Source organism: Ranitomeya variabilis, chromosome 1 (genome assembly GCF_051348905.1).
Source record: "Ranitomeya variabilis isolate aRanVar5 chromosome 1, aRanVar5.hap1, whole genome shotgun sequence".
In the NCBI taxonomy this organism is placed as follows: Eukaryota; Metazoa; Chordata; class Amphibia; order Anura; family Dendrobatidae; genus Ranitomeya; species Ranitomeya variabilis.
Genome location: NC_135232.1, coordinates 973498177 through 973512380, shown reverse-complemented (window position 1 = coordinate 973512380; position 14204 = coordinate 973498177). Strand labels below are relative to the sequence as shown.

The following is a 14204-nucleotide window of genomic DNA, read 5'->3' as shown; positions in this document are numbered from 1 at the left end:
CACACATTTTTTGCATTTGTGAATTACATCATAATATAGTCAATAAACATCTCTTCATTTTTGGAAGTTGTGTCACTCGTACTAGTCTTGAAATCTTTCGGGAAATAATATGTATCATGGAGAATTCATTAATGATTAAGAGTCGCCATGGAGTACATTCTTTTCTAGCCTGTGTACTGACTTCCTCCCACGCTGTATACCTTTCTTATTTTTTCTTTACAAATTGCAATTCAGGACCATCAGGTTATCTCAGGGAACCTTTAGTAAATTTACTCAGTTGCTTGAGCAATAGGGACCAGGACAGTGACATGGGCCAGAGCATAGGTCTTATTAGCTTGGTAAACATAGCAAAATCCAATCGGTGATTACAGACTAGTGGACAGCCTTATAAAGGACACCTCGATGGAAATATCTAACTATAGTCTTCACTCTACCAAAGCCAAAATGAAGCTGAGAGCAACACTTGTAACCTTGTTGCTCTGCCTTGCGAGCACCGCATGGGTATGGCGTTTTTATTTACCTAATTTTTCAATTAGTCTATTATATAATATCTTAATATCTACAATGTAACTCTGCTACTGCCGTTACTATACAGTCTGCTTGCATTTTAGCATTTAGGGGGTATGTCAAAAGCCATATTAATATACAAGTCATCTATGCAACATCTTTAATTTACCTTTTATTTCTGGTCTCAAAAACAGCTAATCAAAATGGGAAAAAAATACCCCCAAATTCTATATTTTCAATTGTCACTTTCTTATGTCCAAAGCCGCTATGGAAATGCAGAAGTTGGTCACACTTCTATAGATTCCCAAGTATACATAGACTTCAAACTTGTCTTCGGATTTCCAGGACTCATATGGGATACATTTGAAGTTGGCACATTATGCATATGTATATTTGGACAAAAAAAGCTTAAGTGCAACCTGTGAACCGTGACCACAGAATTTGTATTGTAATCAGTGGCCATGATTAATGCTAAATTGTCTTGCATTTTTGCCCTGTTCTTACTGACCTTACACCTTTTTATGTGACGTACATTTTTATGGAAATTAAGAGTTTTATTTCACGTATATGAGCCTCTTACATTCCATATATGCTGCATTTTGAACAGATATTTTAATGCATTTTTAAAATACTTGTTAGGGTATGCAGACATGTGTTAAGTTTGTCACTTACTGACATTTATGTGGTTGTTCTTAATGGAAGTTGTAGAAATTGGTTCACAAGCCACAGCTACATATAGAACTGATCAACTCCTTGTTTCAACAAGCCTTCTACATGTTAACCTTAAATATCCAACAGAGACATTTCTATTCAGTAATTACATATTTGCTTCATTTACCATAATTACTAATTGTTTGATTTGACCAAGAAAAACTGGTCCACACAAATGCATATTATACTCGGCAAATCTCTTGTACAAATCTTGGTTCATGCTTGGACAGAATATGTGGTAACTCACCTCATTGTCTTCAAGCGTAGATGAATTCTCTGATATATTGTAGGTTTTAGTTTATTTCTCAGAACGTTCATTTCTTTTTTTAGAGAAAATCATATCCTGATCTCTATGACAATATGTCAATTTTTTTTTCTTTGGAACAGTCAGATGAGACCTTTGAAGAATCTGGTGCAACCGGCCGTGGCCCCAGAATTGTGGAGCAGAAAGCTGATTCTGGATGCAAGCAAGAAACCAACTGGCAAGTCTGTGCAGATGATGACTGGGTAAGGACAGCTGAAAATACCACTACTAGGTTAGATATTAATATTCATAGCCCATATTATACTTTATTAAAGGGAACCTTTCATTATGAAAATAAAGTCCAATCTGAAGGCACCATGTTATAGAGCAGGGGGAGCTGAACAGATTGATATATAGTTTTGTAAGAAAAGATTTAGTATAACTCTTTCTGGAATATTTGGTCCAGTGGGCGGTCCCATCAGTGACTGACAGCTTTCTTTATACAGCAGTGCATAGAGAGATAGCTGTCAGTTACTGATAGGACCGCCCACTGAACTCAAAATCTCGAAAAGAGCCAAGGTTTAAATGATGAAAACCCAGGTTATACTAAATATTTTCTCACAACAGTATATATCATTCTGCTCAGCTCCCCCTGCTCTATAACATGCTGCCAGCAGATTGGACTGTATTTTCATACCGTAGTGTCAAGCTCCCTTTAAACAGTACTTCTATTAGTGAAAATTAAAATTTCTAGGCTTTTACTGTTTTGTTTGGGTTCCAGATGGGATCCACACGAACTTGAACTGCTTGTTTCTGAACAAGTTAGCAAAAAAGATTATAATTTCTATTGTTGACATGTTTTAAATATTTATTTGTGTGAAGTAAAGGAATCAGTAGTCACCATAGGGACTTAAAGGGTACAATTGTTAGTTCTGCTTCATTTACTTCACACAAACCGGCTGTAGATAGGAGATTTGTAGACACATTACAAATTACATTTTGGTAGGGTTTCAGTAGCAGAAATAATGAGTAAGTAAAGTTTTCATCTGACATGCTTCTCCAATTGCTATCAGAAATAATCACAGCTTTTCGCCGTAAACCATCCACAGATTCCTACATGTCAAAGCAACAACAGGCATGTAGTTGCTAACAGAGGCAACTACCTGTCTGTTGTACCCAGCGCTGGTCATTGACCACTCCTGAGTTTCAGTTGCTCCCTTGTCAAGAGAGAACAGTGTCTCTTCCTGTTGACAGGATGGAACTTCTTGTGTCATGCTGATTGACAGCCAGCTTTCCCCAGTTAGGCAGCGATGAGCCAGCTGTCAATCAGCATGACACCAGTAGTCCCGCCCTGTCCACAGGAAAAGGAAACAGCAACTCTATTGACATGACATCAGCATAAGTCTGTGACCGCTCAGTGCCAGCGTAGAACAGCTCTGGGTAGCAACTACCTGCCTGTTAGTGCATATCTAGGACCCCTAGATAGCCCTTGTGAGCATGGTGTGTGCAATATTCAAACTTTAGTTTCCTTAAACAGGATATCTGTGACTTTAGAAAAAAGGCATGTAGTTGTTAACAAAGGCAACTACCTGCCTATTGTACCCAGTGCCAGTCATTGACCGCTCCTGCCAGAGATTCAGATACTCTCTATCAACAGAATAGTAGTTTCTCTTCCTGTTGACAGGGCACAGGGCAGGACTACTGGTGTCATGCTGATTGACAGCTGTCTTCCACTGCCTAATTGGTTAAAGCTGGTTGTCAATCAGCATGATGCCAGTAGTTCGCCCTGTCAACAGGAAGAGAAACAGAAATTCTATTGAAAGGGAGTAGCTGAATCTCTTGCAGGAGCGGTCAATGACAGGTGCCTGGTACAATAGGCAGTTAGTTGTCTCTGTTAGCAACTAAATGACTTTTTTAAAGTCCCAGATATCCCCTTTAAAGAGAACCTATCATCAAGTCAAAAGTGATCAGTTTTTGCTTTAATTTTATTCCTGCTGCTCCCATGAGTATTCAGGTTTTTTTTTTTTGCATCATGATTCAGGAAGGTTTTTTTACGCAGTGACAATTTGTTGAAAATTTGTATCTTTACTAAGGGGGCATGGATCATAGGGCAATTATACAGAGAAGCCTAATACACCCCCTGAGAATCCTGTTAACGGCACCCCCTTTGTAAACACTATTAAAATTGCAGTGTATATAAAACAAGAGGGGATTATAGGGAGAGAAATGGGAAGCGCAGACTTCAGAATGTAGTAGTTAGTTCCAAAGGTGTTTATTCAGTATGAATCATTGCATGACATTATACCTGAGGAAGACTCTAAGAAGTCGAAACCGGTTGTGTTCTAGTTTGAAATAAAAATCATCCTTGAATCAGAATATCAGGTTCCATCATCATCCTTCAGGAGCGCATATTGCTGGGAAAAATATTTACAAAATAAAAATTGCAGTAAAAAAAAGGCCATATCTATGACGCCGTATGGCAGATTTAAAAAAAAGGAATACTCAGGGAAGAAGAGAAAAGTAATTAAGCGCAAAAACTGGCCATTTGACCTGGTGACAGGTCCTCTTTAATTGTTCTTGCTAAAGCCTAACAAAAGTCATGTTATATTATGTCTACAGATCACCTATCTTGAGCCTTAGCTTTTTTGTAGGGTCAAAACTGCTGACAGACTCCCTTTAAAAGGTATACAGTTTGCACTACAATACTGGCATAAAACTCTCTCAAATGTCACATGTTTGCATAGCACAAATTTTGTGTCTTTTGACATTTTGTATGCTAGTTCTGTCAACTTTTTGAAAAGTGGACAGAGTTTAGTGACAATGTGTGTGGTTGAGCTTAGCCAACAAATTTAGTAGAATTTATGCTACAAAAGTAGCATACACTGCAGTACACTTTTCACATTGGTGCAATTCAGCTGAAATATGTGCCATATTAATTAAGAGGTCAATGAATCTTAAATGGTAAATCATAACCAGTGCACCCTGGCCCAAGACAATGTGAAAAGAGGAAATGAGACTATAATTGCAGACTGTGATATTATTGGGTACGAAGTGGCACTAATATTTGGGCAATGTATGCAACATTATGCCAATATATGGTAATGGTTGTTGGCTCTTGTATTTATCTTTTATAACTGTGGACATTTGGTGTTGGAATCTACCTGACTTTGAATATCTAATAACTGTGTATGCATGTTACAACATATTTGGAGAGGCGTTCATTTTTGTAAAACTTTGCATTATCCCGTGATATATTAAGAATAGTTTAAAGGGAACCTGTGATGTCAAAAAATGCTATTAACCTGCAGATATGGGGTTACTCTGCAGGTTAATAGAGTTCTAAAACTACCCAGTCATCACACTGAATGCCTAGCTAATGGAAGGAAATTAACTTTATTGCTCCTGTCAGCCGAGTGTTTTTGGTCACACTGGCGTAGACGGCGCAGCTTCAGTCACTTTTCAGTGAGCGGCAGCAGTCACCACACAGAGTCGGCAATCAGTCAGTGTCAGGTCGTAGTCTGCAGTGTGCAGTATAGTCATGCAAACTTAAAGAGAACCAACTGCAAATCTCCTGACCTAAACTAACTGCCTCCCAGCCAAGAATCTCAACATGTCTTGAGAATTCTGTGAAGAGAAAACCTAATTGTTCATTTAATAAACGTGCTTAAACGGTATTCCTAGGTCACATTATAGCCACAAGATTTGCCAATATTCTCTTGATAGATGAGAGGCCCATGGGTGAGATCTACATCTGTTGCGAGAAAGGGGCCACTTTGAGCAGTCAAGAATATGTAGAGGTGGTCATGTGTGCATTTTGTATAGTTTTGAAATTAACATAAAAAAGAAAGAAGAAAGATAGTTTGAGACGGTCCTCCTCTACTTACCCCTTCAGCGGTGGGACCTATATTTCTTGGACACTATCTGAGGTGGAAATATTCCTTTAAAGCAAACCTTTCAGTAGGATTTTGCTAAGTAAACTTCAGGTATTGTCAGGTTGACAGTGTTAAACTGATTAATATGATACCTGCGGTGAAGAAATCCATCTTGTTGTTCTTGTGTAATCAGTGTTAGAAGTTTTCAGTTAATAATTTGTTCATGCTCCTAGTTGGGACTGTAGGCAGAGTCTAATCTTCTTGCTTTAAGCCAGAGAAACCAAAGAAAGACCTGCACACAGGCCGGCCCGAAGCACAAACAGTCTGTCTCTCTCTCTATCTCTATTATGAGGAATATCTTTGTGCTTCGGGGAGGCCTGTGGGCAGGTCTTTCTTTGGTTTCTCTGGCCTGGAGCCCCAAGATAAGCATTTCATTAGCTGTAAACTTCTAACACTGATTACACAAGAACCACAAGACATATTTCTTCACCCAAGGTATCATTTTAATCAGTTTAACACTGCCAACCTGACAATGCCTGTAGTTTACTTAGAAAATCCTGCTGACAGGTTCGCTTTAAGAAAATTCTCAGACCCTGGCTGTTTGGAGTTCTTTGATGATTAAATTGGGGCATGTTGGTATTATAAATTAAACCTAGTATGGTGGAGAAACTCTAAAAAGAGAATATTATTGTCACAGCACAGCTGTCGGGTGCACCGGGATCAGGGACTCCTTCCCTGTCCCTAAGACAAGGGGGCACCCTAGCTTGCCCTGCTCTCTGGGATACTTCAGATGGTGACAATGCTGGGGCCTCAACCCTTGCCTTATTTCCTGAGTTAGCCCTCCATCTGCTCTCTTCCCTAACCAGGGAAGAGGGGGCACTACTGTGCACCGTAGTACACCAACCTGACAAACAGGGCAACACAAACAAGGGTTAACAGAAAACTCCAGGCATACAAAATTTTCACTCTCATATAACAGAGGAATACATCAGGGTTTGCAGGTAGGGTAATAAACCAAAATAGAGAAGGATAGGGAATTACCAAACATACAAACCAAACAACAGTCACAGATAACTACTCCAACTTTCCTTCTCATACAGTATGTACTCCTCTCTCTCCGTTATTCATGCAGCAAATGCTAGCTCTGACAAGGATATGTAACAGAGCCCAGATTATAAAGGGGAAGGGAGTGGCTAACCGAGCTCAGCTGTGCGCACAGGGATTTCCAACATGGCCGATTAACCCCTGTTCTGCCAGAAGAAATAAACAGATTTAAAAGAAAGGAGAAGAGCTTCTTCTCAGTGCCAGAGTAGGAGCAATCAGACTCTGTGGTCTTCTGGCTCCACACTGTCATGGTAACCCCATGGAAATTATTGGTAGTAGCTGTACTAGATAAGTTGATAGCCAGACACTTGTTCTGTCACAGAAGTGCTTATGTGAATTTGTTGAAATACTGTAACAGTGTATGATATTAGTAGGATACTAGTATAATGGATTATATTTTGAGTTGCTTTCCTGTAACCTGGAAATATCTGTCTGAGCTCATTCTGTAGCACATAATGACAGACATGTACCCAATTTCAGATTTTGATTTGGTGAGTGTAATTGAGCTGACATTTGTCATCCGTGTGCTCACAGAATACTCAATCTTTCTCATTTCATCTGTTCATAAAGCTTACACATAGCCTGCTTGTTAGGCCTTATTCACTTGCATCATGGCATCTGTTCCATTCTATTCTATTCTTATAAATTCTGGCTAAGACTGAAATGAAGTCATGATGCATATATAAATTTTTTTCAGAAGCAATGATGGAGTTGAGGGACCCATAGGAATCTAGTACTGATGGACTGTTAATAGATCCGTTTGGTTTCCATGTACAGTGGGGAAAATAAGTATCTCATACATTGCCAATTGTGTAAGTTTTCCCACCTACCAATAATGGAGATATCTGTAATTTTTATTGTACGTACACTTCAACTGTGAGAGACAGAATCATAAATAAATCCAGAAAATCACATTGTATCATTTTTACATGATTAATTTGCATTTTTTTGTATGAAATAAGTATATGATACAATTAAAAACAGAACTTGATATTTGGTACAGAAACCTTTGTTTGCAATTACAGAGGTCAAACGTTTCCTGCATTTCTTAACCATGTTTGAATGCACTGCAGCAAGGATTTTTTCCAAATCCCACATACAGATCTTCTCCTGATCTTTCAGGTTTCTGGGCTGTCGCTGGGCAACATTGAGTTTTATCTCCCTCCAAAGATTTTCTATTGGGCTCAGGTCTAGAGACTGGCTAGGTCACTCCAGGACATTGAAATGCTTCTTATGGAGCCACTCCTTAGTTACCCTGGCTTTGTGTTTCTGGTTATTGTCATGCTTGAAAACCCAGCCACGACCCATCTTCCATGCTCTTACTGAAAGACGGAGGTTGTTTGACAAAATCTCACGATATATGACCCCATCTATCTTCCCTTCAATACGGTACAGTCATCCTGGCCCCTTTGCCGAAAAACACCCCAAAGTATGATATTTTCCCCACCATGCTTCATGGTTGATTCTTGGGGTTGTACTCATCCATCTTCTTCCTCAAAATACAGCGAGTGGAGATGATACCAAAAAGTCCTATTTTGGTCTCATCTGACCACATGACCTCCTCACATGCCTCCTCAAGATCATCCAGATCATCATTGGTGAACTTCAAACGTGCCTGGACATGTGCTGGCATGAGCAGGGGACCTTGCGTGCCATGGAGGATTTTATTCCATGATGGCGTAGTGTGTTTTTAATGGTAATATTTGAGACTGTGTTTCCAGTTCTCATCAGGTCATTGACCAGGTCCTCTCTTATAGTTCTGGGCTGATTTCTGACCTTTCTCAGAATCATCCTTACCCCACGAGGCGAGATACTGCATGGAGCCTCAGATCGAGGAAGATTGACAGTCATCTTGTGTTTATTACATTTTCTAATAATTGTAGCAACAGTTTTTGACTTCTCACCAAGCTGCTTGCCTAATGTCCTGTAGCCCATCCCAGCCTTGTGCAGGTCTACAATTTTGTCCCTAGTGTCCTTAGTCAGCTCTTTGGTCTTGGCCATGGAAGAGAGGTTGATTGAGGGTGTAAACAAATGTTTTTCCTACAGGTAACAAGTTCAAACAGGTGCAGTTAATACAGGTAATGAGTGCAGAGTAGGAGGGCTTCTTACAGAAAAACTAACAGGTACGTGAGAGCCAGATTTTTTGCTGTTTGGTAGGTGATCAAATACTTATTTTATGCAATAAAATGCAAATTAATTATTTAAAAATCATGCAATGTGATTATCTGGTTTTTATTTTTAGATTCTGTCTCTCACAGTTGAAGGGTACCTACATTAAAAATTAAAGACCTCTCTATTGTTAGTAGGTGGGAAAACTTGCAAATTTGGCAGTGTATCAAATACTTATTTTCCTCACTATATTTTTAAGGGAAGAACAGTAGTTTGCTTCTCTACTCTGGTTGAGAAAAGGATTTGTATATACTAAATATAATCTCCTTTTAATAATCTTTTTATAATAATAGAAAAAAGTAGATGACACTGTTGATATGTTCATTAATGCAGTTTTTATCTTTACAGGGTCTCAAGTGTCCTTCTGGGTGCAGAACTCAAGGTTTAGCTGACAAGACTGACAAAGAATTTAACAACAGGATTGATGCAATTAAGAAAAAGTTAAAGGATGGTGAATCCAGTTATGAATCTATTGACATCAGAACTAAGGAAACATATAAACTAATCAAGGACAAGCTTGTCGCAGCCCAGCGTAAGTATAAATGAGTTGTGTTCATCTACGTCCATGTTTTAAAACTCAAAATAAATATTGGCAGAAGGAAGAAGAAAAAGTTGTCGCTTTACTGGCATACAAAATTGTCTTTATAGAAGAGAACATGCAATAAAAATAGATTTGGACTAACACTGAGATGAACTTAGTGACTTCTAATCAAAACATAATATTTGACAAATATATGCAGTTATTTCAATGGGTTCTCTGTGAATAGAAAGACAAACAAATAACTAAAATAAATGGCATGATAAATAAATTCCTAAATATTTTAAATTAGCAAATCTCTCTAGTTCTGCCTAGGGAAGTAATCAATTTAGAATTAAAATGGCCACCATCTTGTTTCATTGCAAGAAACCTTGGCTAGAATGTTAGGTCAGGTGCCTGTGAGCATGTTCAGTAAAACTCCACTGCTGTGACTTTGGTATGCCTATACCATGGACTATAATTCAGAAAGATAGGGTTGACAGCAATGTGAGCAACTTCTTCTTACTTCAGCACCTCTGGTATCTCCAGTGTTAGAACATATAGACAGAGTGGACAACAGCGTGAGCAGCCTCTACTTACCTCAGCACCAATGGTACTTCCAGTATTAGATTAGATACACATGGTGGACAGCAGTGTGAGCTGCCTCTTCTCACCTCAGTACTCCTAGTATCTCCAGTATCAGATCAGACAGGGTGCAAAGCAGTGTGAACAGCCTCTTCTTACCTCAGCACCCCTGGTATCTCCAGTATTAGATCAGACAGACATGGTGGACAACAGTGTGAGCTGCATCTTCTCACTTCAGCACTCCTGGTATCTCCAGTATCAGATGAGATAGACATGGTGGACAGCAGTGTGAGCTGCCTCTTCTTACTTCAGCACTCCTGGTATCTCCAGTATCAGATGAGATAGACATGGTGGACAGCAGTGTGAGCTGCCTCTTCTTACCTCAGCACTCCTGGTATCTCCAGTATCAGATCAGACATGGTACAAAGCAGTGTGAGCAGCCTCTTCTTACCTGAGCCCTCGTGGTATCTCCAGTATGAGATTAGATAGATAGCAGTTTGAAGTTTGAGCAGCCTCATCTTACCCCAGTACGCCTGGTATCTACAGTATTAGATCAGAATAACCATAGAAGCACATCTTCCTACACATTAAGGGAGGTGGCGGAGCTTCCTACTACACATGCTCACAGAAATGTATTTATAAATTTAGGAATATATTTATAGTTATGTTTCCTTTAGTCATTTTTTTTTGTTTCTGGAAAACCCGTCTAAAGAGACTGGGACAGATGGATTAATACTGTCTTAAATTTAGACAGTTTAGAATAAGATCAAGTTAATAAAACTAATTAAGACCAGTGTTTTGTATGCCAGTTTTAATAAAGTCATTATGATGAATTTGCTCCTTGTTAATGTAGTTCAGAGGCAGCAGGAATATGGTTTCATGAATAGAGGCATAAACTATGATGAATTTATCATGCCTCATCCTGCCGGAGTTTCATCCGCTTTTCAAAAAGTTGGTGGAGCTGACCCAGACTGGCAATAAAACACCATCAGTCTCAAAAATTGATAGATGAATCAGGCCCTAAATGTGCAAAATTGATTAGTGACTCAGAATTTATTATCAGTTTTGTGTATCTTTAAACTTTGATTGGCCTACTTTAGACTAATAGATTGTGCCAAAATGTTAGTGCGATATGGTGCATTTAAAAGGAATCAGTCAGGTGATTTCTCCTGCCCCAACCGTTGACAGCATCCGTCGAAGTCTTGCTACACGAATTGCAGACAGACATATTATTCTCTGAAATACAATTATTTGGCACAAATTAAGCCAGAATTCTAACTTTGACGATGTTTTCCTTTATAGCACTAAGGATATGTTCACACGAGGTTTTTTCATGCAGTTATTAGCATGTATTTCATACACAAAACTGAGTGAAAACCACCTGCAAAATTGCCATTAATAATAATAATAATTTTTATTTATATAGCGCCAACATATTCCGCAGCGCTTTACAACTTATAGAGGGGACTTGTACAGACAATAGACAGTACAGCATAACAGAAATCACAGTTCAAAACAGATACCAGGAGGAATGAGGGCCCTGCTCGCAAGCTTACAACCTATGAGGAAAAGGGGAGACACGAGAGGTGCCATTCATTGATTGCATTGGAAGATTCGCCACCTCAATACGTGACATTTCGGGTAGCCACAAGCCGATTAACCACACCGAATGTGACTAATCTGTCTGCAGACCTGAGAAAGGTCAGCCTGTAAATCTACTAAATACATAAGAGGGTCTTGGATTTCTGGCACTGCTGCACTGTAAATACATGTCAGAATTTTCCAATTTGGAATAACTCTGTAAACCTGTCCTAAAAGCGTTTAGGAGCGACGCATTCATACATAGCATATTTTATTGATTTTAAAGCTATTGAGAGCTGTATTAGAATGTCCACCTCTGAAATAAAGGATTATGTATTTTTGTCTTTATCTCTAGAAACTGATGGCTCTTATAACCAAGTGTCGGACAGCCTTCGACAGAAAATCGACGTTATGAAAGTAAAGGTTTCCAGACAGATAGAAAGAATCAAGTTGTTGCAGAAAAGCATCAGAGATCAAGTGGTGGAAATGAAACGCCTTGAGGTGCGCCACTAATCATTCAGAGAATTAGGGATATCAGTCTATTGTTTTGTGGTATGTTTCAGCTAACGTGATCCTTTAACGTTATCTTATTCTTTTCAGGTCGATGTTGATATTAAACTTCGTGCTTGCAAAGGATCATGTGCAAAGGGGGTTGACTTCCATGTGGATACTGAGAGCTATGAAAACATACAGAAGCAACTCTTGCAAGCGGAATCCACTGATCTAAGACCAGACATAAATCCTCTTCCTGTCCTCAAGATGAGACCTATGAAAGAATCTACAGTTGATTCCAATTACAAAGCTCTGGCTCAGGAAAAAGAAAAGTATCCAATTTTCTCTGAGATTGGTCAATATGCATTTGTACTAGAAGGGAAATCTAAAGAGGTAACTGGGCAGCCAGTATCTTCTGTATCTGTCACTAATGTCCAGGGTGGTGTGAAACAGCCTTCCAAAACAACTGAATTTGTTGTCTATGGGGATAAAACTGCACAACCTAGTAAATCTGTGACCTCAGAAAGCCGAGTTATTTCCTGCACTAAAACAATTCAAAAGAAAATTATTAAGGGACCTACTGGAACTAAGGAAGAAATTAGCGAAATTATTAGTGGTGGAGAAGAGTGTGAAAATTTAGAAAAGCTTAAAGCAGAAGGACAGGGTGAGATGGGTTCTGATGGCACATATTCCATCCGATTTCAAGGGGGTAAAGATTCAGGAAGTTTACTTCCAAGCTGGGAAGACTTTATTAGTGGTAAGACTGTGAATACAGATAGTCTTGTTAGTGGTGGCTCAACCTCAAAAACTCAAGGTTCTTTCAATGTTGGAGAAGATGAATTTGATGATTTTAGCCATATAGACCTTGGCGCTCCAAGTTTTACACCTGTGAAAACCCACAGCTCATCATCCAAGACAGAATACAGCAGTAGCAGTACAAAGGATGGCTACCATTCAAGTAAACAAGTAAAGAGTGGGCCGGTATTTGAAGATCTGGGCCCGATCCTGCATGATAACAGTGAGGAAGACGCACCTGATTTTGGGGCCCGCAGTGTGCAAACAGGAGTGAAATTGACGGGAGATTACACTGGGAAAGGTAAATCTAAGTGATAGACAGTGCTAGGATTAATATTAAGCTGGAAAAACACATAATTCATCATTAAAACTACCAGGATGCTTATGAGGGAGAAAATATAAAACTCTGTAATTACCCATTTTATTAGGAAACAACACAAATAGTACATTTTATTGGACACGACATAATTGGGATTTTTTTTATTCAGTAAAAGTCTACTAAGCATCATCTATTTTTTCTCTTGAACATAAGACATAATAGTTATATGGTCCAATATTTGGGAAGTATTTGACCATTACAGACATTATCACCAAATAGTCTTAGAATTAAGATGCCACAAACCATAGTTATAAAACATGTAAAAACATTCACATACTTTTATTCTTTTATGTCTACCCGCCAAAGTCAGGGAAAATGTAAGCTACAGTATATAGTAACAATAGCATGACAATGTACATCAATAATTAAAAATTATAAAAAGAGGTAAACAAGATAAAATGCATTTCTTTTTAGACTGTGCTGATATCCTCCAGAAACACAGTTCTGGTGCCAAAAGTGGCATTTTCAAAATCAGGCCAGAAGGATCCAATAAAGAGCTGTCAGTGTTTTGCGACCAAGATACCCAATTAGGAGGATGGGTCTTGATTCAACAAAGGGAAGATGGATCTGTGAATTTTAACAGAACTTGGCAAGACTACAAGAATGGATTTGGATCTGTGGATGCAAATGGAAAAGGAGAACTATGGTTGGGAAATGAATACATCTATCTTTTGAGTAAAAAAGAGACAGTTTTGAGAATTGAGCTAGAAGACTGGTCTGGGAATGAGGTCCATGCAGAATACAGTTTCCATCTAGGATCCGAATCGGAGGGTTATGCTCTTAATGTCTATGGTTATGAAGGATCTACAGGAGATGCCCTGGTAGAAGGCTCTAAAGATGACAGTATACATACTTCTCATGCCAACATGAAGTTTAGTACATATGATAGGGATAGTGATAAATGGGAGGAGAACTGTGCAGAAATGTATGGAGGAGGGTGGTGGTATAACAACTGCCAGGCAGCCAATCTTAATGGGATTTATTATAGTGGAGGTCAGTATGATCCAAGAAATAATGTCTATGAGATTGAAAATGGGATTGTTTGGGTATTGTTCAAACCAGCAGATTATTCTCTGAAAACTGTAAAAATGAAAATTCGGCCCGTTGAGACTGCATAAAAATATCTGATCCTGTCCTACTGCACTCCCATAAGCACAATTGTATTATGTGTTTTTTATTATTATTCCTGGCTTAATGTATAGCGACTGTAAATGTAAAGAAGACTAAATCATTCACTTTCATTAACTC

General features: G+C 38.8%; 1 protein-coding gene across 1 annotated transcript; it reads left to right on the top strand.

Moving 5' to 3' along the window:
* Positions 1 to 354: 354 nt before the first annotated feature.
* Positions 355 to 14201, top strand: LOC143792912 (fibrinogen alpha chain-like). Its single transcript, XM_077279372.1, has 6 exons — positions 355 to 501; positions 1606 to 1725; positions 8956 to 9139; positions 11646 to 11791; positions 11891 to 12878; positions 13371 to 14201. Exons 1-6 carry the CDS (start codon positions 403 to 405, stop codon positions 14072 to 14074), a joined length of 2241 nt encoding a protein of 746 aa, XP_077135487.1. The 5' UTR covers positions 355 to 402; the 3' UTR covers positions 14075 to 14201.
* The last annotated feature ends 3 nt before the right edge of the window (positions 14202 to 14204 follow it).